This window comes from Giraffa tippelskirchi, chromosome 7, assembly GCF_054371585.1.
Source record: "Giraffa tippelskirchi isolate mGirTip1 chromosome 7, T2T-mGirTip1v1.2.pri, whole genome shotgun sequence".
NCBI classification, from domain to species: Eukaryota; Metazoa; Chordata; class Mammalia; order Artiodactyla; family Giraffidae; genus Giraffa; species Giraffa tippelskirchi.
This window is the reverse complement of record NC_137281.1, coordinates 49,026,068-49,049,176: the sequence shown is the minus strand read 5'-3', so window position 1 is coordinate 49,049,176 and position 23,109 is coordinate 49,026,068. Positions and strand designations below refer to the sequence as shown.

General features: G+C 65.9%; 1 protein-coding gene across 10 annotated transcripts in view; it reads left to right on the top strand.

Moving 5' to 3' along the window:
* Nucleotides 1–23,109, top strand: part of GSE1 (Gse1 coiled-coil protein) — a 395,186-nt gene that overhangs the window by 363,907 nt on the left and 8,170 nt on the right. For 8 of the 10 annotated variants that reach the window (XM_081511539.1, XM_081511540.1, XM_081511543.1 and 5 more), the window contains 12 exons: nt 359–577; nt 8,992–9,191; nt 12,994–13,166; nt 13,590–13,787; nt 14,308–14,499; nt 14,878–15,188; nt 15,735–16,059; nt 18,277–18,890; nt 19,583–19,695; nt 19,914–20,184; nt 21,566–21,679; nt 22,406–22,771. In XM_081511539.1, the coding sequence (XP_081367665.1) occupies nt 359–577; nt 8,992–9,191; nt 12,994–13,166; nt 13,590–13,787; nt 14,308–14,499; nt 14,878–15,188; nt 15,735–16,059; nt 18,277–18,890; nt 19,583–19,695; nt 19,914–20,184; nt 21,566–21,679; nt 22,406–22,771 (3,096 nt within the window). Of the gene's footprint in view, nt 1–358; nt 578–8,991; nt 9,192–12,990; nt 13,167–13,589; nt 13,788–14,307; nt 14,500–14,877; nt 15,189–15,734; nt 16,060–18,276; nt 18,891–19,582; nt 19,696–19,913; nt 20,185–21,565; nt 21,680–22,405; nt 22,772–23,109 lie in introns of all 10 variants that reach the window. The other 2 variants (XM_081511538.1, XM_081511548.1) reach the window with 2 other exon arrangements.

The window sequence follows — 23,109 nt, the reverse complement described above, 5'->3', positions numbered from 1 at the left end:
CAGCCTGCCTGAGCGCGAGCCCGTCTCTTCCTCTGGGAGAAGGAAGGCTGTGCGCCGTCACCCGTCTGCGGGACGTGCTGGAGGCCCTGCCTGTCCTCTGGGGGGGGGGTCCCCGCTCTGGCCCTCTCCTTTCCGCTGGCCTTCCTCTCCTTCTTGCGCGAACACTGGCCCGGGGTCCTGGGCTCCGTGGTTCTCTGGTTGTGGAGCCAAGAGGGACGCCGGGGTGGCGGCCCCCCTCGCTCCGCAGCGCTGGCTCTGCCCTGCTTCGCCCCCCCCGCCCCGCATGCCCGGCCGGTGCCCGCTCTGGTGCTGGGCCCTCTGCTCTCGGGTGACTCTGGTTCTTCTCTTCCTGTTTCAGGCATGAGCCATGAGCCCAAGTCCCCTTCACTAGGGATGCTCTCCACTGCGACCAGGACCACCGCCACCGTCAACCCCCTCACCCCCTCGCCGCTCAATGGCGCCCTGGTGCCCAGCGGCAGCCCTGCCACCAGCAGCGCGCTGTCGGCCCAGGCCGCGCCTTCCTCCAGCTTCGCCGCCGCCCTGCGCAAGCTCGCCAAACAGGCGGAGGAGCCCAGAGGTAAGAGGCGCGCCTGCCCCGGGCAGCTGGCCGAGGGCGGGGAGAGTGCGGTTCCCCCCCATCCCCACCCCACCGATGTTCCCAGGGCTCTGGGCGCAGGGCCGGCCATCCATCCGCCCACCCGCAGGCTTGCACACTGAGCATCCCCACTGGCTGGTCTTCCTCCTGCTGCTGCTTCACGGCGGGGACGCACTTTTCGACCCCCTCCTGACTGCTGAACCCCACTCTCTGCACTGTCTGCTGCTTTTCTTTTTTGCTCCAGGAGCCGCCGAAGGGGCCCTCCGCCGACAGCAGTGGGCATGGGGGGTTGGGGTTTGCAGGCGCGATGCCCCTTTTAGAGCCCCTGGCCTGCTCCAGGGCCTCTTCCCAGGAGGCGTGTTCCTGAGTTGGGGGCATGGCTCACCCACCACTGCGATCCTCCCCCCCACCCCCAGTCCCCAGGCAGGAGTCTTGTGGCGTAGACAGGCGTCCCCCAGGAGTCTGGAGCCCTGGCTCCTCCTGTCACCGGGGCAGCGACGTGCTGTGTGGCTTTCGGCAAACGCTGGCCCTCTCTGAGCGTCAGCCTTCCTGTGTGTACAGCTCCGGCTCCAGGCCCTTCCAGGATGACTCTCAGCCTGTGTTAGTCCGGGTCAGGGGCCGCCGGCTGCACTAGTGGGTGGCGGGCAGTTTGCCCCAGAGCTGCCAGGAGGCCTGGGCTGCTATGGATTCCAGCGCAGGCCTCTCAGATACCCTGTAGGTGCTCTGCTGGGGAGGCAGGGGTTCCACCGGGCAGAGGAAGCGGGGAACCTGGGTGCCTCTGTCTGCCATCTGCCTCGGCCCGAATGTCCAGGGGTTGGTGTTGCGTGTTCCAGGGCCCTCTGGGCACCTGGAGAACACGCGTCTGTCTGTATCGACTCTGGGGTCTCCAGCTCAGCAGAGTGGACGCTTGCTGTGACGGGGGTGTGGCAGGGGTCTGCCGCTGTCTGACTCTCCCTTGTCTGCACCCCTTTTCTGCTCACATGGTGGCTGCGCAGAGCAGGGAGGGGGTAGACCGGAATCCCGGGGCAGGTGGCTGTGGGCCCAGGAGCCAAGGCCGTCGGGCCTGGTTTCTGCGTTGCCAGGAGGTCGCTTCTTGGCCGGTGTCTGCCCCAGGGAGGAGTGGGCACAGTGGCTCCGGCCCTGAGCTAGGGTCTCTTCTGAGTGGACGAGGAGGCCCCCTGGGCAGAGTTTGCCCGGCAGTTCCCTGCTCTGTTGTCGTCCTCCGTCACGTTCCGGGAGGCAGAGACGGGGCCGGTGCGGCGTCCACGGACAGCTGTCAGCAGGCCGGGGACGCCAGGTCCCTCAGGCTGAGTCACCCCCGACCCGGGTGTCAGGGCTTAAGCCAACATCCATGTCCACGCCTGGGCGGCTGGGCCCGTCCCGGAGTGACATCCCACCACACACACACACCCCGCCGTCTGCAGAGGATGAGGCTCCCGCCAGGGCCCCGGGTGCAGGGCGAGCCTGGCCTCGGTGGCCTTTGTCTCCTCTCTGCTGGCCCCAGGGTCCAGCTCGGATGGCCAAGCTAGACGTGCCAGAGGCTGTTGGGCCTCGCTGGCCAGGAACGCTGTGCTGCGGGGGGCCCCGCTCCCCTAGGCTGCAGTCCAGGTGTTCGCGTGACGCCCTGGGAAGGGTGCCCGAGGACTTTGTGACGGCCGGGCAGGGCGGGCCACGCGGGTGCACGCTGAGGCTGTCTCCAGAGCACAGCATCCCCACCACCTGGATGAGGAAACCCGGGGTCTGGGGAGCTCGGGGCCTGGACCCCAAACTGTCCTGATGCTCTGTGTAGTTCGCTGTGTGTGCTGGGCACCGCGACCTTGTTTCTGGCTCGTGGGTCCGCAAGCCAAGTCGGTGCGTTTAAAGCTACGGTGATGAGCTCGACATGCGATGCCCCATCTGGGCAATCCCAGTGGGGCTTATTCTTTGAAGAGCTGAGCCCGTCAGTCTCTGGAGCCTCCTCCGGGCCACATCCCCGGGCCTGGTCCCCGTTTTTTTGTTCTCACGGAGTCGCCCCAGCTCTACTGTGCTGTCCCCTGTCTGTAGAATGGGCTGGTAGCCCGGCGGTGGCCCAGTGTGCAGGGGGCGGGAGGCTGAGGCCCCGCGAGGTCACGTAAGGAGCCTGGGGTCACAGAGCTGGTGAGGACGTGCCCGGTGTCCCTCACTGCTGCTGCCTGGGCCTTTCCAAGTGGACCTGGAGGAGCCGCGCTTAGGACGGCAAGCCTGAGCACAGTCTTGGCTGGGGGGAGGGGGGCAGGCGTCCTGCGCCCCTGCCCGCCCCAGTGCCCCCTGCAGTGGTGCAGGTAGCACGCGGGGGTCTTGGCTGTCAGCTTCTGGGAGCCTGGGGGCACGAGGGGAGGGCCGGCTGCCCCGGCTCCCCTGTCTCTCCACTGGGACCCAGAACAGCCAAGGGGGACACTTGCTGCGCTTGGTGATTTGGGGTGGGGGTGCTCAATTTTTCTCCTTGTAAATTTGTTATAAAATTTATTTCTAAAAGGAGATAGTTCAGCGGGTTGTCATGTGTTCAGAGTTGTGCGATCATCACTTTCTAAAAATTTTAATTTGTGCAAGTTTCTGGCCAGTCTGGGTCTCGGTTGCTGTGTGCAGACTTTCTGCAGCTGTGACAAGCAGGAGCTACCCTTGATTGCATTGTGCGGGCTTCTCACTGCCGTGGGGTCTCCAGCTGCAGAGCATGGGCTCTGGGGCACACGGACTTAGTCGCTCCCCTACTTGTGGGGTCTTCCCAGGCCAGGGATCGAACCCGTGTCTCCTGCATTGGCAGGCAGGATCTTAACCCCTGGGCCACCAGGGAAGTCCCAGCTGTCACTCATAGAATATTTTGCTCCTCCCCCAGCCCTGGCAGCCCCGATCTGCGGCCTGGCCACCTGCCGCCTGTGGGCACACATGGCCCCGCCAGTGGCTGTCCGCGTGGTGCACCCCCGGGTCTCGTGGCTTCCCGCGGCCAGTTGGCACCACACTCCTGGGTGTGAGGGGCTCACCAGTGAGGGCTCCCCCGTCATGAACCGGGGCAGTGACTGTTTGTCGAGCCCCTGCTGTGTGCCGGCGGCCTCTCGCTGCAAGAGCCCTGGTCTCTGTTCTGCGTCCACTTTTGACGGACCCGGCCGCGCTTCAGGCTTGGCTGGCGTCCCGACTCACAGGCCGTGGAGCAGAGGTGGAAACCACAGTCCCCCGCCCACCGCCGCCTCCGTGTCCGCCTTCCCATAGACGGCCCGACATGGCCTCCGCTCCGGCCGTTCCTTCAAGGCCCCCTGTGCCCTCAGGGTGCCCCCGGGGGGGACCGTCCCGCCCCCGAGGGTGCAGTGCCCCCAGCACAGGGAGGGCTGACAGCTGCGAGAAGACAGTTGAGGCTGTGGCCCCCCACCTTGCCGCCAGGCCAGTGCTGGTCACCTTATGCCCCTCGGGTGCTGGCCGCGGCCCTGGGCGCCCCCTGCTCCTTGCAAACCCTCTCCTCCACCCCTCTGGGGCGTCTCATTCTGTGAGCCGCAGCCCAACTCTCCCATCTGCTTCCCAGGCTAATGTCTTTGCTTATGTCGCATCTCCAAGGTGCAGTTTAAAAATTCAGTTCAGAACAAGTAATCCGCCTGACTCGTTTGCTCTACCCCTAGAGAGCTTGCGAGCGGGAGACGGTGTGCCCCGCGGGAGGTGTCTTTCCTGGGGCCCTGCCTGGTCCCCATCGGCCGGTGTGGGGCCAGGGGTCTGTCCCTGGGAGGCCCCGATGTGCTCGGCCCTGTAACCCACTGCGGAGGGGGGCGCTCCGTGTGGGGACACGGACATTGGTGGGTTCTGTGTCCTGGCTGTGTGACCCGGGCCCGGCGCGCGGCCTCTCTGATCTGCTGCCTGTTCTCAGGACGAGGGTGGCATCTGCCGCGATCCTGAGGGTTCAGGAGATGAGCACGCTCGCTCCAGGCACGGTGCCTGCGGGTGACGGTGGAGGACCACCCACACCATCACCCCACCCCCAATGCAGCCGGGGGCTCGAGGGGCCGAGCAAGGTGGGTGCATCGTTGGCTGAGAGCTGGGGTGGGTGCCCCCGTGCGTCCTTTGCAGGGAGACCCTGTCCTGTTGGGGCAAGCTGCTCCTATCTATGCCGATGGCCCCGGGCATGACCAGGCCCACACAGCACATTCTGGAAGGAACCTCGGGCTGCAGGTGTGGGCCTGACTGTCACCTTGGTTCGCTTGTTCCCGTGGGGCCCTTGGCAGTGGTGGGCAGGGGCCGCCTTGCACAGATTGGGAGAGGAGCGGGCACCCTCGCTGGCGAGGTTGGAGGTGGGACTCTGCCTACTAGCGGTGCAGCCACCTGAGCCAGGAGCGAGGTGGGCGCTTATGGTCTGCCGCCTGAAATCCGCCTCTTTCCAGGAAAACAGCAAAATGGGGTGGGGGTGCGGGGATCGGCAGGGTTCAGTCTGTAGCCCTGTCTGTCTCATTTGCAGGTGTGAGCGCGAGGGGGGAGTCCTCAGCGCCCCGCAGAGGAGGGGTCCTCTGCATCTGGGCCGGGATTCCAGGGAGAGTAAGGCCCAGGGAAGGGGACCCAGCCCGCCCTGGAGGGGTGCCCAGCCCTGAGCTGTTGGAACAAGAGGCCTCCCCAGGCCGTGACGGGGCAACAGTGCCGCTCTCTGAGCCCCCATGGGAAGCAGCACAGATGCCCACTGGCCCTCCTGCTCGGCCCCAGAAAACGTGTCTTGTGAGGAGGAACATCTTTGCTGGTTGGGGTTTGGTGACGCGGCTGGCGGTCCTGGGGGCAGGTGTGCGTTGCCCCCTGGTGAGGGTGAGAGGGCTCCTCTGGAGGGCATGGGGGACGAGGCCCCAACTGTTCCCGCCGCGGAGGGGCCGGCAGGCAGGCGGTGGGGAGAGCAGCCGCCAGGAGGGGCAGCGGGCAGCCCTGCGGCTCCCTCAGCAGGATCTCCCCAAACCCTCTGCGGAGGATTGTTGACCGCGGGCTGGCCGTGCGCCCGCTGTCCCCAGCCTTCAGGGTTCTTGCCTGTGTGTGCTTACGACGGGGACTTCACCTCCAGGGCTCACACATGCTTGTGGCTGTGGGTCCGGGGTCCCTGCCAGTCCTGCGTGAAGTCTGGGGAGGGCTCAGCAGTGGGGGTGCTCTCCACATGGATGCTGGTCCTCACTCCCGCATCCATCACAATGCCTCCCACACTGTCCCCGCAATGCTGCCCGCACACTGCTGCCCTCAGCCCCGAGAAGCTCAGGGCACCGGAAGGCGTCCCGAGGGTCCTGTTTTAGGGACACATCAGGGGTCGCTGACCCTCCCCCTGGGGAGGAGGAGAGGGGGACAAGCTGTGAGTCTGAGGCCTGGCCCGGCCCTCCCTGCTCAGGACTGGCCCTGGCACAGGAGTCCTGTGTTGGGGCGTCCAGTTGGTGTTCAGCAGTTGTCCGGGTGGCGGGTCAAGGGTGCATCTGGGAGCTGACGGCCTCTGTGCTGCCGCGGTGTCGGGTTTTAAGGCCACATTTCTGCTCCCGTGGAGGCGACTTTGGAGTCTCAGCTGTTAATGACGGGAGCCCGGGTGGCCCCGGGCGCTCACTTGCCGGGTCAGAGACGGAGGGGACGTGGAGCGCTGCGTGCTGTCACCCTGGCCGCCCCAGCCCGCTGATGCCTGCCCCGCACGGCGGTTAATCACGGCCGCCCTGAGCCCAGGGTCGAGGGCGCCACGCACTAATTGGCGGGCACGTGGTCAGGCATCGATCGGCTGCTGAGTGGCGGCGGCCGGCCCATCTCCCAGGGGTCAGACTGCTAACTTCCCGTGGCCTCCGGCCCCCGGCCCCCCCTCCCCAGTCCTGCCCTCCTGCCCACCCCCTCCTGCCTCCTCACTCACCGTCCGGCGCTTGGAAATGACGCCGGTCCACAGACACCTGCTGATGGCGTGGGGCGCGGAGACTGAGCGGGGGGCCGGGGATCAGGCGGCCCTGAGTCCCCACATGCAGGCTGTGGGGCCATCAGGCCTCCCCAGTGTGAGGCCCCGGCTCCCCCTCCATCTGCCCGGACCTGGGGATTGGCCCCACTTCCCTCCCCTGGGCAGTGCAGCCTCTCCCGGGACTGCTCGGGGTGCTCAGTGCATCTGGAGCGCATGGACCCGTGTCCCTCCATCCACAGGGTGGCCCCGGGCGCACAGGTGGTCCCCTCCACCCCCTGGCCAGCTTGGTGGCTCTGTGTCCTTCCAGCAGCAGCGGGCGTGGCGGGAGGTTCGGGTCGGCGCTACTGACGCATGTCTAGGTAGACCGGGGCCCACTGCCCACTGTGCGGGTCCCTGGGGTGTGGGCGGGGACGCTGTTTCCCGGCCTCCACAAGCTTCTGTGCCTGGTGGGGGCTTGGGGTACAGGCCTTCCCTTCGTCGGCTCTCTGTGGCCCGTGCGTGCCGGGTCATCCTGCTTCCCACCGCTGCCAGCTTGAAGCTGGTGTCTCTGGGTGGACCCCCGACTCGATAGACACAGCTAGTTTCAGAACCTGGGAGGCTGTTCTGCGCGGGGTTGGAAGGCAGCTGACGGCCCCCTGACATTGGCCGTCCCCAGCGGCCGTGACAGCTGGCGGAGGCTGGAGCTGGCCCGGCCAGTGGGTGGTGCAGCTGGGGTGGCGTCCTGACCTGGGGCTGGGCTTGGTGTTGGCCTGGGCGACTCAGGGTTGCAGCATTGCTGGTGTGTGGGCCGTGGTTGGTGGGACTATTTGGAGAATCAGGTCACACCTCCGGGGCAACAGCCTTCAAGGCGACCGCCCACTGGCCAGGCCCTGATGGGTGGGGGGGCTGGGAGCAGGGGCCGCCTGGCCCTGGTGCTGTTCTGGAGGTGACTGGGCACTTGGATGGGCCCGGTTCTGGCTGAACCGGCGTCTCCCACGGGGCCGTCCTGTACAGTTGTGGAGGTCGTGCACAAGCCTAGGGAGTGCACCGACTCAGCCGCCATGGCGCACCTTCTCGGGGCAGAGTTCTGTGGGCCTCGGGGTCTGGCCGCTCTGCCTCCCGGTCCCTGCTGAGCCCACACCTGGCTGGGGGGTCCTTGGGGCAGAGAGAAGGGCACTGAGTCAAGCGCCCTGGGCCATAGGCCGCTCTCCTCCCCGTCAGGCAGAGGTGTCACTGGTAGCAGGAGTGTGGTTGCTTGAAGAGACGAGAAAGGACCAGGGTCTTGGCCCCTGGGACCAGGCAGGTTCTGCAGAGAACCCGGGAGGAGATATGGAAGCCATGGGGTTCTGCTTGCAGCGGGGGTGGTCTGTGCTGGCCCCGGCTTCCCTGGCCCCCTGGTTCAGGCCCCTCAGAGGGGTGCTTTGCAGGATGGGGCATCTTGGGACGTTGGCAGTAGGCTCCTGGACCAGGTCCACCGCCTTCGGGTGCCCGATCTAGGCCAGCCCCCATGAGCAGGGCCGCAGCTGAAGCTCTGCTGTGTGACAGGGGAGCCCTCCTGGGCCTGCACTAGACCCAGTGCCCGGGTGCTCTTCGTGGCTCACAGGTTCGGGGGATCTGTGTGCGATGGGGGACCATGTGGGCATCTGAGGGGCCTCTGACCCCCGATTGCAGCCCAGAGCAGCACGAGGTGTGGGTGTGCACCCAGCCCGGCTGCACGGGGCCTGGGTGTGCCTCTAGGGGTCCCCCAAACCACAGACTCCAGCCTCCCAGGGGCCACGCTGCCAGGACAGGCCTCGGACTAGAGACCCACCTGGGTGGGGCATCGAAGGCTGAGGACAGGGGGACTGGACACTCTGTCGCCCCCTTCCTCCGCCCCTCGAGGGAGCTGCTGCAGGCGGGCGCCTTCCCATCAGGGCACCAAGTGGTCCTCCTGGCCCCCCACGCCCTGTGCTCTCCTCACCTGCTGCCTCTGCAACTGCCGGAGACTAAACTGACCTGCAGGCCTGGAAGCCTCCGGCCATGCCGGCTCCCCGTCCCCACCACCCACTCTGGGGGAGAAGCCCGGGGGGGGCAGGCTAAGGGCAGGGGTTCTTTCCAGGGCAGGGTGGGGGATGGAAAGCAGGTCACGGCGATGGTTGCACAACTCTGTGAACGTGCTGACCAACCCGTGTGCCGTAAACCCCACATTATAGTTCAGTTCTCAAGATAAAATGGAGTCGTTTGATGTCCTGAAAATACTGGCCTCCCTCAGCCTCACCCCCGGCCAGGCCTGGCCAGCAGCGGGCCCTCCCGCCCCCAGAGCATCCTGTCCTATAAGCCTCCACACTTGCTCTCCTGGGGCTCAGTCCCCATCCACGTTGGGGGTACCTGCTTACTCCTCTGGCTCTTCCCCCCGCCTTGGGGTAGAGTTGGGGTGAGCAGCCCCGGGGAGGCCCGGTCGGTCGTGTCCCCCGTTCCCGCCTGGACCCCAGGCTGGGCCGGGGTGTCTGTGGAGCCCGGCCCCCCACTCAGGCGCTGTGTCCTTCTCCTGCAGGGTCTTCGCTGAGCAGCGAGTCGTCCCCCGTCTCCTCTCCGGCCACCAACCACAGCTCCCCGGCCAGCACACCCAAGCGCGTGCCCATGGGTCCTATCATCGTCCCCCCGGGGGGACACAGCGTCCCCAGCACACCCCCTGTGGTGACCATCGCCCCCACCAAGACCGTCAATGGCGTCTGGAGGAGTGAGAGCCGCCAGGTGAGTGGGGGGCTGACGGGGGGTCATTCTTTGTTGAGATCCGCTTCCCACCGAGGGAATGCGGGACAGCAGCTGCCCGGACGGTCTGTGTTACGAGAACACTCACGGGGCTTGTGGTCTGGGGCTGCCCCAGTGAGCCCCACAGACCGGGGCTCAGGACAGATTCGCTTTAGGGGCTGGAGGCCTGCGTCCTGGCTGTGGACGGGGCCAGTCCCTCCTGAGGCCTCTCGCCTCGGTGTGTGGACGGCCATCCTGTCCCCGCGTCCTCACGGGCTTTCTTCTGTGCGTGTTTGGGTCCCGGTCTCCCCTTCTTCCAAAAATACCAGGGCTCACCCTCGTGACCACACGTCACCTCAGTCACCCCTGCACACACCCCGTCTCCCGCACATGGTCACTTTGCGAGGTCCTGGGGGTTGGGACTCCCACAAAGGAATCTAGGGGGGGACAGAATGGTGTTTGCATATCGTGAGCATTTCTCATAAACATGAGCTGTTATTATTCCTGTCTGTTGCACCCACATTTTCACAGGTCTCCTTGACTGATGTCTGTCTTAACTGTTGCGGCCTGCCTGCCCCAGGAGGCCTTTTCCACACTTGCCGGGGCTCCCTGGGTGTGTGCCCAGGTGGTGTGGCCATGCACCTCGGGGGACCCGCCCCCGCACCCCCAGCCTGGAGGGCCCTTCTAATTAAGAACACTGTCACTGTGCCGCCGAGCTCTGCATGTTTCTGCCGAGTCCCCAGAGGGCCAGCGCCACTTGGAAGCACTAATTAAACCCTGAGAAAGCAGGAGGGGGGTGGGGGGATGGTGGGTCTTCGGCTCCGCCCCCAGCTCTCTGCCCTGCTGGGTCAGGTTGGGGTGGGCGTCACTCGGGGTCTATCTGTTCTCTGCCCTGGAGGTGGGGGAGGGGGCAGCCTCTGTCCACAGAGCGGGGGAGGGCGGTCCCTGAATTCCTGGAAGGAGGCCAGGACCCAGCTAGGGGTAGCCCTACCTTGACTCCCACGTGCGAGGTGCCAGACCCTCCTGGCTCATCCCTGGCCCAGGCAGGGCCCAGCGGGGCTGATCCTGGCCAAAGTGGGGTGCAGAAGCCCAGCCGTCCCCCGGCCCCGTTTGAGGGAGGACCAGGGTCCGCACCACAGTCTCGGGCTTGTTGTCACCTTACAGTCGGCCCTGCCCTCTGGCCCCAACCACCTGCCCCTCCCCTCACCCCCGGGACCTGGCGGTTGCTCATCCTGTCCTGCACCCAGCTGCTGCCCTTCAGGCCCAGGAGCCTCCTCAACAACCCCTCCTGGCCATGGGCCCCTTCCCCCAAGCTCGGCCCTCCTCTGAGGGTCCTCACAGCCTCGGAAGCACCGAGTGACCCCAAGAAAGAGCCGCGGGGGTCATGCTCCAGCCACTTGTCGCACGGTGGTTGTCTTGAGTGCCCCGGGGAGGCAGGCCAGGGGCTGGGTGGCAGTGAGGATGGCCTGTCGGCACAAAGGCTCAGCAGAGGGTATAATCCTCCTGGGGGGGCGGGGGACAGGAGGGGGTGCGCCTCCCGGCAGGGAGTCTTGGGAGCACCCTGCATGGAGGTCGCCGGCATTTCCCAGGTGGCGGGAGTGGCGTGGGGACAGATGAGATCACAAATAGTCTGTTTTAGAGCTAACAGGGCATGTCTGCCCGTCTGCATGGTGGAAGCCTCTCTAATCACCAGAGAATGGAGGGTCTCCCCCCCACCTCGTCCTCCGTCTGCAGCTGCGCCTGCGGCCACTGCTCAGCAGGGAGAGCCGCCCGCAGGTGCTCCTGGGGTGGCGGCATGGGGGCCTCAGGGCGGCAGCTGGGGCTCCCAGGCGCAGCCCCCTGACCTCGTTCCCCGGTGCCCATCACGAGCTTGGCGGGGCTCCAAGCAGGCGAGGGGCGCGTGGGTCTGGCCCACTGGACCTACTGCCCCCTGGCCGCTCCTCCCCCAGCCTTTCCCGCCCAGTACTTGTCCGCCCGGGAAGGTGCCATCTGGCCCCACCTCTTTCAAGCCGGGCTTTGTCCTGCCATGGGCTAACAAGGGGCTGACGGGGCTGACGGGGCTGACGGGGCTACGGGGCGGCCCCGTCTGGGGCTGGTGCTCTGGGGCCCTTGCTCTGCCTTCTAGTCCAGCCAACAGGGCCAGGAGTGGCCTTAGCTCCTCCCCAGGCTGTGCGCACAGGTCCCCTGTGAGGCCTCCGCCGTCCGGGGCTGCCAGCCTAGGGCAGCGCCCAGGTCCCCTCACTGCGGTGCCCAATGTTTCCTGGGGGCCGCCCCTTACCTTGGGGGCCTCAGGCTCCAGCCACTGCGTCCCCACCCAGTTAGCATCCCCTACTCGGTCCAGCCCAAACCCCAGACATAGGGCCCCGGAGCAGCAGACTTCAAGGCCTTCACCCTTCTTGTGCCGGCCTGGCCCCGCGTCAGGGGCCCGGGGCCCCTGTGAGGAGGGTGCAGCTGCGGGGGCAGTTGGGGGGCCCGTCCAGGGCCTTGGGGACCAGAGGGGAGTGCCGGCTCCCTGCCCTGACCTGTGTGTGGGGCTCACCCTTGACGCCCCCTGCCTGGTGAACCCAGCCTGGGAAAGGGGGAGTCGGAGTCCACGCCCCGCAAGGGCCCCGCCCAGAGTGGAGGGGCGGGCCTGCCACGTGGGGTGGGAGCACATGCAGCCCTGGTCCCAGCACGCGGCCAGTGGCCCATCTCCTGCGATGAACACCGCTGCCCTGTCTTCCAGGGCCCCAGGAGGTGCTGCGCCCGCCCGCCCGGGTGTTCTGTAGACACGATGACAGGTGGGCCCTCCTTCTCTGTGGGAGCTGTGCGTTCTGTCCCGTGCCCCCCGCGCAGGGAGCGAGGTGACCTGAGGCTCTGCTGCCGCCATCTCCTGACTCTGATGGGGGAGATGCCGGGCAGACAGGGAAGGGTGTCTTCCTGACCTGTGGGTCTGGGGTGGACGGACCTGGGCCTGTGTCCTGCTCTCCCGTCGCTGACCAGGGTGGCCAGGCCAGGCCTGACGCCAGGTGGAGGGGGGGCACTGTGCGGCCTGGCGAGGAAGGCCCTGGCCGTGGAGCTCTCGGGTCCAGGAGGCCAGGCAGCCGCGTCCTCCTCGGCCGTGTGGTGACGGGACCCCGGGCCGGCAGCTGTTAACACTCTGCGCCTGCTGCTCGGTTCCCTTCCGGCCGCATCAGCAACCAGACCAACAGAGCCTCTCCATGGCCTGCCTGCCCGGAGCCGGACACTCCTGCAGGTGGGCCTGCAGGGGACATTCCTCCGTGTGGCCGGGGCTAGTGGGGACCACTGCCTCCCCCTTCCTGCCTCTAGTAAGCCCCTTCTGGTTCCCTGGGGTCTCCCCTCACCAGCTCTCCAGGCCCCAGGCCCCTCTCTCAGTTGGGAGTCTGGACAGGCAGGCCCACAGCCCCCACCAGTGTGCAGAGATCCCCAGACAGGTCTGGCCCCACAGCTGCCTGCTCTGGCCAGAGCCAGGGCCGCCCAGGGTCTGTCTGGCGGGGACAGGCTGGCCTGTTTGGCCCAGGGCAGCGCCAGCTGCTCAGCCGCGTCTTCCAGGGGCACCGAGGCCCAGTGGTCTGTGAGGCAGGCTGGCGGTTGCCGCCTGGACCCCTGGGATGCTGGTGTGATCGGCAGGGGCTTGGTGGCTGTCACACCCGCCACAGCGCAGAAACCGTCAGGAGAGACCGTTGCGAGAACGTCCCCCTGAAGCTTGACCGCTCCTGTGCATCTGGAGGAAGGCCTGGCCCGCTGCCGGTGGCCAAGCTCCAAGCCACCCCCCGGCCCTGACCCGCGCTCTCTTCTCCAGCAGGACGCCGGCTCTCGGGCCAGCAGCGGCGGCCGCGAGCGCCTCATTGTGGAGCCCCCACTGCCCCAGGAGAAGGCGGGGGGCCCAGCCATCCCCTCCCACCTGCTCAGCACCCCCTACCCCTTTGGCATCTCGCCCAGCTCGGTGGTGCAGGACTCCCGCTTCCCACCGCTGAAGTAAGTGCAGGCCAGGGGCCGGGGAGGCGGGCACGGTGTGGGGCGGGACCCCCGATGTTCTGGCTGCCGCGAGTCCAAACCAGCTGAGCCCAAGAGCCCCCAGATGGTGGCGCCGCCACGGGCTAGAAGCCCCGTCTGCGCCTGCTGGCCATTGCCACTCGAGCCCACAGCGGGCTCACTGCCTGCCTGACCCTAAATCCCCAGCCTGGCTCCTGGGGCCGGGGCCGGGGGGTCCCCCAGGCTGCAGGTAACAGACCTGTGCCCCTGGTGAGGGACAGTGAGGGGCCAGGGCGGCCCGAGGAGCGGCAGCTGCCCATCTCGGGGCCCTGGTCCTCTGGCAGGGAATGTCTATCCTGTCAAGGAGAGGGAGGTGGTGGCCCACGCGCCCGGAGCTCACCTCTGCCGCCCCCCTCATGCCCGCAGCCTGCAGCGGCCCGTGCACCATGTGGTGCCCCCCAGCACGGTGGCCGAGGACTACCTGAGGAGCTTCCGGCCCTACCACACGGCCGAGGACCTCCGCGTGTCCTCCCTGCCTCCGCTCGGCCTGGACCCGGCCACCGCCGCGGCCTACTACCACCCCAGCTACCTGGCTCCGCACCCCTTCCCGCACCCGGCTTTCAGGTGAGGCATCTGGTCTGAGACCAGATTCCCCGGGGGGGGGCCGTGGGGCGGGCTGCTCCCCCAGCCCCCAGATGAGCTGTCCGGAGCTTGCTCCTGGAGGGAGACTCTCCTCGCGCCAGCTGGCCTCTCTGGCTCCTCCATTTCCACTGAGGGTTCCACGGATGTGTGTGACTGTTAGTACACGGAGCACATGGTTCACACATGGCAGGTGGAGATGGCGCTGTGCCTCCACTCTGTGTAGGAGCTGCCGGGTCAGACGGTCAGACCTGGAGGGCCCTCACTGGGCCTGGCCCGCCTGAGCTGAGGGGTGGCCGGCGGGGCCTTGTGGCCCTGAGCTGTTGGCCCTCCGGGAGTTCGGGGCTTTGGGGCTGGCTGTGGAAGGGGGCTCTCACAGGACCTTTGTGGAGGCCCCGTCCAGCCCTGCCTGCTGCTCCCGCGTCGGTACATGTGCCTGGCGGGGCGCCGGGTCCTGCCTTCCTCTCCACCTTCACTGCTCACTGGCTCCCTCTGCCCCCTGCAGGATGGACGACTCCTACTGCCTGTCGGCCCTGCGGTCCCCCTTCTACCCCATCCCCGCCCCTGGCTCCCTGCCCCCGCTGCACCCGTCGGCCATGCACCTCCACCTCTCGGGGGTCCGCTACCCACCCGAGCTCTCCCACTCATCCCTGGCGGCACTGCACTCGGAGCGGATGTCCAGCCTCAGCGCCGAGAGGTAAGCCAGCCCCATTCTAGGGCCCTCAGCTCACCACACCGGTTGGGCCAGCTGTGCGTGGACGGGCCACCCCTGCAGAAGGGGCGCTGCCTGGAGCTCCCGGCCGCTGTCTGGAGGCCACTTCCTCACAATCGCCGGCCGTGGCTGGGAGCCTTCCAGGCACCTCGGGAGTCCATAACTTGCGGTCTCCAGTGGACGCTGAGTTTTCTTGGCGCGTTAGCGAAAGCGGAACTTGGCCCAGGGCCCGTCCCTGTTGGGAGGGGGAGGCTGGCGTTCTCGGGAGAACCCCTGGCTCAGGTGTGAGCGCCTCGCTCCTGGGGGTTCTCCCCACCACCCCCCGCCGGGCCGTGGAGGTCACATCTCAGTTCTCACCCCCAGGCTGCAGGTGGATGAGGAGCTGAGGCGGGAGAGGGAGCGTGAGCGCGAGCGCGAGCGGGAAGCTGACCGCGAGCGCGAGAAGGAGCGGGAGCGCGAACGTGAGAAAGAGCGCGAACGGGAGAAGGAGCTGGAGCGCGAGAAGGAGCGCGAGCTGGAGCGCCAGCGGGAGCAGCGGGCCCGCGAGAAGGAGCTGCTGGCCGCCAAGGCGCTGGAGCCCGCCTTCCTGCCCGTGGCCGAGCTGCACGCGCTGCGGAGCCACGCCGCCGAGGAGCGGGCCAAGCCCTCGGAGCAGCTCACCCCGACGCGCGCAGGTACCCCGGGAAGAGAGGGCCCGTCCATACAGCCTGGTGGCTTCGGTCGCGGTGGGGGGGGGTCGGCCGAGGACAGGGACGTCCGCTCGCAGGATTCAGAGTTGGTGTGAAGGCCAGTAGATCACTGAGATTGTGCACCACAGTACCACAAAATTCTTAGAAATGATAGTTTTGAGTATTTTTTAACCTTAGTTTTTAGCGTACTTTATTTTACTAAAACAGTGCATTTGCACAGCAGTCTGTCTAATCTTCATTTTGAACGTACTTTATTTCACTATACTTACGTACAACCTTAGTTTGCGCGGTTGTCTAACCACTGGCGTGGGCGATCCCCTCAGAGCTCAAGTCCGCTCTGCTGCGTGGTGTGAGCCCACCCAGGTTGTCGCTCAGACGAGGCGGGACCCCCGGGGAGCAGCCACGTCCTGCTGTTCTTGGCCCGGCCCCACGGAAAGGGGGCGCCCCTCTCCGAGGAGGCAGGGCGGGAGGGGGCGGGGCTGAGCCTGGCGCCAGGACCCCGCCCCGCCCTGACGGCCTCCCCACCCACAGAGAAGCTGAAGGACGTGGGCCTGCAGGTGCCCAAGCCAGTGCAGCACCCCCTGCACCCCGCGGCCGCCCCGCCCCACGCGGCGCCTGGCCTCCTCGCCGGCCACGGGCTCTTCTCGCTGCCGGGCAGCAGCGCGGCCACAGCCCTGCTCCTGCAGCGCACCAACGAGGAGGAGAAGTGGCTGGTGCGGCAGCGGCGCCTGCGGCAGGAGAAGGAGGACCGCCAGTCGCAGGTGTCCGAGTTCCGGCAGCAGGTGCTGGAGCAGCAGCTGGACCTGGGCCGGCCGCCGGCGCCTGCGGACCCGGAGCACCGGCCCGAGAGCGCCAGGTGGGCCCCGGGGGGCGGGCTGGGGCCCTTGGGGTGGGGGGGAGCCTGCCTTTAGTGAGCGCCTCTGGTCTGACGCCTGCAGAGCGCTGTCACTTGGGTTCCGTGTCACCTTCTAAGACCCCCGTCTGGGCCGGAGGAGGGCGCCAGAGGAGGAGGAAGGTGCTTGCTTAAGGGGCTTCATCCGCCAGGAACTGTGTCCACAGACGGCCCAGGCGTGGTGCCTGAGGGGCGCGAGGGAGACGCTTCCATGGATAATTGCGTCTGTGCTTGCATCTCTCTGCCCAAACTGAAATGAAAAGGGGACTCCCTTTGATTTTTAATCATACAAAATTAATTTTATTTCTTTTATTTTTATTTTTTTTAAATAACCCATTTTTTCCGGCCCTGTTGTAAAAAAAAAAAATTTCCGAGAGGCCTTTGGTGTCCTGTCTTTGGAACCCTGGCTGCTGACACTCACCTTGTGAGCTGGGCCCCTTCTTGGAGCTGACCTGGGGCCTCACTGCCCCCACCTGCTGATCTGGCTGTCACCCCATGTTACCTACCACCCCATCATCCCTCCAGGGCTCCTTCCAAAGGCCCAGGCAGAGACCCTCAGCCAGAGTTGGTGGCAGGAGCGGATCTAGGCCTGGGGGACCCTGGGCCTTGCCCCCGTCTCCTCCTCTGTGCACAGAGTTCTGGCGGGAGGGCTTCTGAGCCTCTTCCTGGCCCTTGGTGTCCACGATGCCACCTTCTCAGGATGAGAAACACTCAACGTGTCTGGGGCGGAGGTGTGAGTGTCCACTTGGCTCTCTCCCTCTTTGCCCCAGCTCCTGCTGGCCAGTAGGTTGCTGTATCCTGGGCGCGGCTGGCCCATCCAAGCCCCTGTCTCGGCATCCACTGATCAGGGCACCGGGGGGAGGGGGAGGATTTGCCTGGCTAGCTGGGTGTGGCAGGACTGAACCATGCCCAGGCCCCTGGCTGGGTCTCTATCCTGCTCGGTCAGTCTGGCCATGGTGTGCCAGACTGGACCTTCTGCTGCATGCGGTCCCTCTGCTGCTCTGGGCCCACTTGGGGCCACACAAGGGCTGTCTCGTCTACTTCTGAGCTGCCCTCTGCTCCCCTTACCCCCCTAGGGGACCGCGCGGGCCAGCAGTGCACGTCGACCATGTCCTGATGAGTTCAGGGCACGCTGCCTCCGTCGGCTTGGGGCACCAGGATCCCAGTGCAGCTGTCAGGGCACGTGGCCGCTGCCCCAGCAGGCGTGGCCTCTGCCCCCTGGCCTCAGTGGTCCCCATGGCAGTGTGACGTTATTTCGGGGCCCTGTGATCAGAGCTAGAAAACCAGTCTGTGCTTGGCTCCAGCACAGGGAGTTATTTATTCTGATAGCAGGTTTTAGGCCTTTGCTGTTTACTTAGGGACTCACAGCTTTTTGACGCGGCTGGTCCCCTTTGATATCTGCCCAGCAGCAGTGCAGCGGCCTCGGGGGCTGTGGTGGGCTGGCCCCCTCCTCGGGCAGGAGGAGACCTGAGTACCTGCCTCATGTGCCTGCTGTGCCCTCTGCCCTTTCCCCTGCAGTCCCCTCAGATCTTGCCCTCGGTCACCTTGGCAGCATGGGGCTTCCCTTAAAAAATAGTAGGTAAACTAGAAAAAACAGCAGCCAAGTAGTCTTCTGAGGGTTGAATTTTGTTTTAACCGCACCAGGGAGAGAGGCACTTGGTTCAGCCTTGAGGCAGAGCTGCTGGTCTGAGGCCTGTAGGAGGGGGCGTGCGCTCTGTCAGGGACCTGGCAGAGAACCCGATCTGGTCTTCAGAGACCCTCTGGGTGTAGCTGCTGCTCCCTGGGCACGTGGGGTCGCTTTGGTTCTGACGGGGACCACCAGGGGGGAGCAGGTGGCCGTGAGGGTCTCCTCGGAGGGTCTCCCCAAGTCCACTTGGCTGGGCAGACCTCTCAAGCTGGTCTCTGGCCGCTGTCTGTGAGCACGGTGCGAGGAGAGGAGGCCAGCCTACCCCCACTGTCTGCCACGTGTGGCACGCCTTGGGCCTTGGGTCCTCTCCGTAGCTGGTCTACACTGGCCTGCGGAGGACGTGGGTCCTTCGGCTGCAGAGAGGAAGGCACGTCCTCCCTCCAACCCTGGGGAAGAGGCCCCCACGAGGCCTTCTCGCCCCCTCTGGCACTGGCTGGATGGGGGCTCCTGGCCCAGGCCCTTGGCTGACAGCTGCTCCTGCCCCCCATCACTAGGCCAGGACCGAACCGCCACGAGCCAGGCAGCCGCGAGCCCCCTCAGCACTTCGGCGGGCCCCCACCTCTCATCTCGCCCAAGCCCCAGCACCACCCGGTGCCTACGGCCCTCTGGAACCCCGTGTCCTTGATGGACAGCACGCTGGAGCCGCGGCGCGCCCCCGAGGGCCACCCCCTGCACAGCCACCCCGCCCCGTTTGAGCCCAGCCGCCCGGCCGCCGTCCCGCTGGTGAAGGTGGAGAGGGTTTACTGCCCGGAGAAGGCGGAGGAGGGGCCCCGCAAGCGTGAGGCCGCCCCCCTGGACAAGTACCCGCCGCCCCCCCGAGAGCCAGGGGCCCTGGAGCCCCAGGCCTTCCCCCCCGGGCCCGGGCCTTTCCTGGCGGAGCTCGAGCCAGCCGCCCAGACTGTCTTGGGCCAGCCCCGGGCCTCACTCGCCCCGCCAGTCGCCTTCGGGGAGCCCCCTGGACCCCTGAAGCCGGGCTCGCCCTACCGGCCCCCACCGCCTCGGGGCCCCGACCCAGCCTACGTCTACGACGAATTTCTGCAGCAGCGCCGGAGGCTGGTTAGCAAGCTGGACCTGGAGGAGCGCCGGCGGCGGGAGGCCCAGGAGAAAGGTCTGGTCTCCCCCTTTCTGTGCCGGGTGGGGTGAGACTCAGCCAGCGGCGCCCTGGGGTTCCCCTGAAAGCCACAGAGAACAGGAGAGTAGGCCCGGGGCGAGTGTGGCCACCTCCCACCTGCACCCCCCCCCCCAACAGCCGGGTGGGATTAGGGGTCCTAGCCCAGCTCCTTCTGCCGGATGCTGAGCTCAGCCTCACAGCCAGAAGCGGGGCCGAGGCCACACGAGGAGCACGTGTTTGGTCCCGGCTTGGCCGAGGGTCCCCAAAGGGCTTCCTCTCCACTCGTGAGGCAGCGGTGCCCTTGGGCTCGGTTGTTCTGCACGGGACTCTGGGACCAGGCTCTGTGCCTTTGCGAGGACAGGGGCCCTGAGTGTGCATGGACCCTCCTGAGCAGAAGGGGGAGCGGATGCGCAGACAGACCTAGGCTGCCCTGACCCTGGGCCGGAGTGAAGAACAGTCCCCTGCTGGGGGGCTGTGTCAGCCCCGGTGCCCGCCTCGTGCCCCCACTGCCAGCTCTGAGGAGGCCTGGGGCTAGGGGTTAATGGGACATAGGGCCCAGGGTTTGGGGTGGTCAGGGGCAGCAGGCCCTGGCCTGTGGGTGGGCTTTCAGGTCCCAGGGATGCCCCGTGTGCGTCCCCTGGAGAGGCAAGGCTCCTCGCCCGGCTGAAGAGCTCTGTTCTCGCCTCCAGGATACTACTACGACCTGGACGACTCCTACGACGAGAGCGACGAAGAGGAGGTCAGGGCCCACCTCCGCTGTGTGGCCGAGCAGCCGCCCCTCAAACTGGACACGTCCTCCGAGGTATCTGGGACCTCGCCGCCGTCGGGCCCTGGGCTGGGCTGCTGGCACCCCCTCTTGGCTTCCCCACGCTGGCTGGGACGCTGTCAGGGCACCCCCCTCCCCCTCCCCGGGCCGGCCCGGAGTGTCCACAGCGCAGCCTTCGAGGCCCAGGAGGCCCCGGGGTCAGCGGGAGCCTCTGCCCGTGGTTTCAACCTCATTTGTTTTCTTTCCCAATCTAGAAGCTAGAGTTTTTGCAACTTTTTGGCTTGACCACCCAACAGCAGAAGGAGGACTTGCTGACCCAGAAGCGGAGGAAGCGCCGGCGGATGCTGAGAGAGCGCAGCCCATCGCCCCCGACTGCGCGGAGCAAGCGGCAGACGCCCTCGCCCAGACTGGCGCTGTCCACCCGCTACAGCCCCGATGACATGAACAGCAGCCCCAACTTCGAGGAGAAGAAGAAGTTCCTGACCATCTTCAACCTGACCCACATCAGCGCCGAGAAGAGGAAAGGTGAGGCCGGGCCGGGCCTCGGGGCGGGCTTGCCGGGGCGGCTGGCGGAGTCTCTGAGGAAGCAGGTGGGAGCATGGGCTCTCAAGGTCAAAGCCGCCCCTCGGCTCTCATGGACTCTTCCCCCCATCTCTTCATTAGCTCGCTTCTCTCCGTCAGAAACTCACACGGCCGCTTCAGAGCTCCTTTTCCCTTGTGTCGTCCTGGGAAACTGAAGGTGGCTGGTGCCCTGTGTACAGTCAGCCATGGACTGCCACCTGCTTTGTCCCCGGCCAGGTCTCCCAGTGCCTCCGGCCCCGGGGGGCTACGTGCGCCCTCCTGCAGCAGGGTGCTCAGCTTGCATGGTCGCTGGGTCTCCGCTTTGCGGGCGGCTCACGTGGCCGCCGTTTTAGGTTCTGATGACAGGAGACACGAGTAGTCCACGGCCGCAGGGCAGGGCTGACACCCACTGTGCATGGACGGCTCGGCCTTCCAGATCGGTCTGGCCACCAGGGGCTGGGCAGGGGCCGACCGGGCTGGAATCTGAACTCACCTTCTGGGGCATCCCCTTCCTTGGTCTGCATCTGATGCTTGCTCAGTGCCAGGGAAAAATTTGACCTTTCTGGGCCGCACCCCTACATGTGCCCCCTCACTGAGGCCTGGTCACCTCTTTCTAGAAGCAAGTCAGAGGAAAGCAAGAGTGCTTACTGGTCATTCATTTTAGTTGCTTTCACTCATTAAGTTCGTTTTGGGCCGAACCGGTGGGCCTGGATTCCTGCGGATTCCTGCTCTCCCTTAAAGGGGCAGTGATGCAACCACAACACATCCTTGGGAACGTGAAGGGTTTTGTTTGAGAAGAACGTCTCTCGGCCTGACTCAAGTCCTAAGGAAGCCAGCGGCAATGTGGCCACTTAGGTGTCAACAGTTCAGCGAGAGGCCCCTGAACTGCGGGGTCACGGGGTGTCTGTGTGTCCCTCTTCCCTGGTGGCAGCTGTCATGGGAGCTACGCGTGCGGCCGGAGCAGCGGGGAAGCGGGGAGTGGGCCGCACCAGGAGAGAGCCTGCCTGCCCCGAGGCACGGTGTGGCTTTTCGAGGTTGCTTCCTGTGTTGAGGCCAACTTTTAAAAATAAGAATTCACCCACAGAGGCTAGCAGGTCCCTGTGACTCGCTGCACGCGCGCACCACTGTTCCTGGAACATACCTGAAACCTTAGGTGGTGACAGCCGAGGAGTCCCGGCTCTAAAGTGAACTTTCTTCCTCTCAAGCCAGCTTGCGCCCGTGGCTTCGTGTTTCTCGTTCCGAAGGACTCGCGCCTGCCGGCCGCGGCCTGAGCCACACTCCTGCTCCTCTGCCCGCTCGGGAGTGACGTGATCCCCCAGGTAACCTCGGGCTGCTTTTCTCACAGACAAAGAGAGACTTGTTCAGCTGCTCCAGGCCATGAAGCAGAAGGCGCTGTCCGCCGCGGTGGCAGACCCGCTCAGGAGCTCTCCGAGGGACAGTCCTGCCGTGTCCCTGAGCGGTAAGGCCAGCCCCATCCGCCACCCCCGGGACTGTCCCGGGGGTGCCCAGGGCCGCAGGCCACCGACCACCCCAGGTCGCCTTCCTCCTGGACACGGCGGGCTTCTTTCTTCCTCTCCCTTCTCTCTCTCAAGCTTCCTGCGCATGGGAAGATCTCAGCGGAACACGGTGTGAGCAGTCACGGTTTCAGGGGTGTGGGGGTCCTGGCTCCTCCGGCTGACTCGGCCTGGTGGCGGGTGTGGCTGTGGCCGCCGTCTGTCCCCCCCGCCGTGGCCCGGGTTTCAGTTTCAGCACTTGCCGCTTGGGCTCTGTGCTCCCGGCGTGTGTCTCGCAGGCCCCGTGACACCTGCTTTCACTCCTCTCTCTCTCTCTCACGGCTCTGACTCTGCTGTCCTGCCGACAAAGCAGGAAATCTTGGTGGTCCGGCCCCATTCTTGGCTCCTAATTCAATCTTTCTCTCTGGATCTGGCTGTGTGACTTCCTGCCTCTCGGATGACCAGAAGTGACTTGCTCCTTCCTTCACATTTTTCTTCTTCCCAGACGCCTTCCTGGGGCACCTTTCAAGGATGGCCTTGCTGCTTAAACACACCCCGTCTCAGACCAAACAGTGCACGCTGACCTTAAATTAAATGGCTCCGGAGTCCGGGTCCTCTGTCCTAGGTTAGAGATCAGGGTCGGCCTGTTCACATGTGGCTCTGACCATGTCCCTCACTTTCTGTCTCTTAAGAACCCGCCACGCAGCAAGCCTCCCTGGACACGGAGAAGCCCGTGGGCATCGCCACCTCTTTGTCTGACGTCCCGAAGGCCACGGAGCCTGGGAGGCTGGAACAGCTCCGGCCTCCGGAGCGCGTCCAGGAGCCAGTCCCCGCCGGCGCTGAGAAGGCCAGGCCAAGTGAGGCCCCTGGGGGCAAGAAGAGCCTGAGCATGCTCCACTACGTCCGGGGCCCCGCGCCCAAGGACATCCCCGTGCCGCTGTCGCACAGCATCAACGGGAAGAGCAAGCCGTGGGAACCCTTTGTGGCGGAAGAGTTCGCGCACCAGTTCCATGAGTCCGTCCTGCAGTCTACGCAGAAGGCCCTGCAGAAGCACAAAGGTGAGGAGGCCGCTAGGACTTGGGGGGGCACGGCACCTGGTGTTACAGGCAGGCTCTGCCTCCCAACAGAAGTCATTTGACTTTTTTGTAAAGCCCTTCCTTTCAGTAATGACAGGCAAGGAGCCTTTTTAGCAAAAATAGGATCCATGCCTTTCACAGCACAAGGATCTCCCAGCCTGCCCGCAGACTCGCCTGGGAACACCACTGTCCCTTGATAACCAGACCCAGCGGCACTTGGTGGGACATTCTGGTTGCTCTGGCCCGTGCCTGAGCCCCCAGAGTCAAGATGCCCCTTGGACATCTCGGTGTGGGAGTCACTACAGTTCAGAGTACAGGGG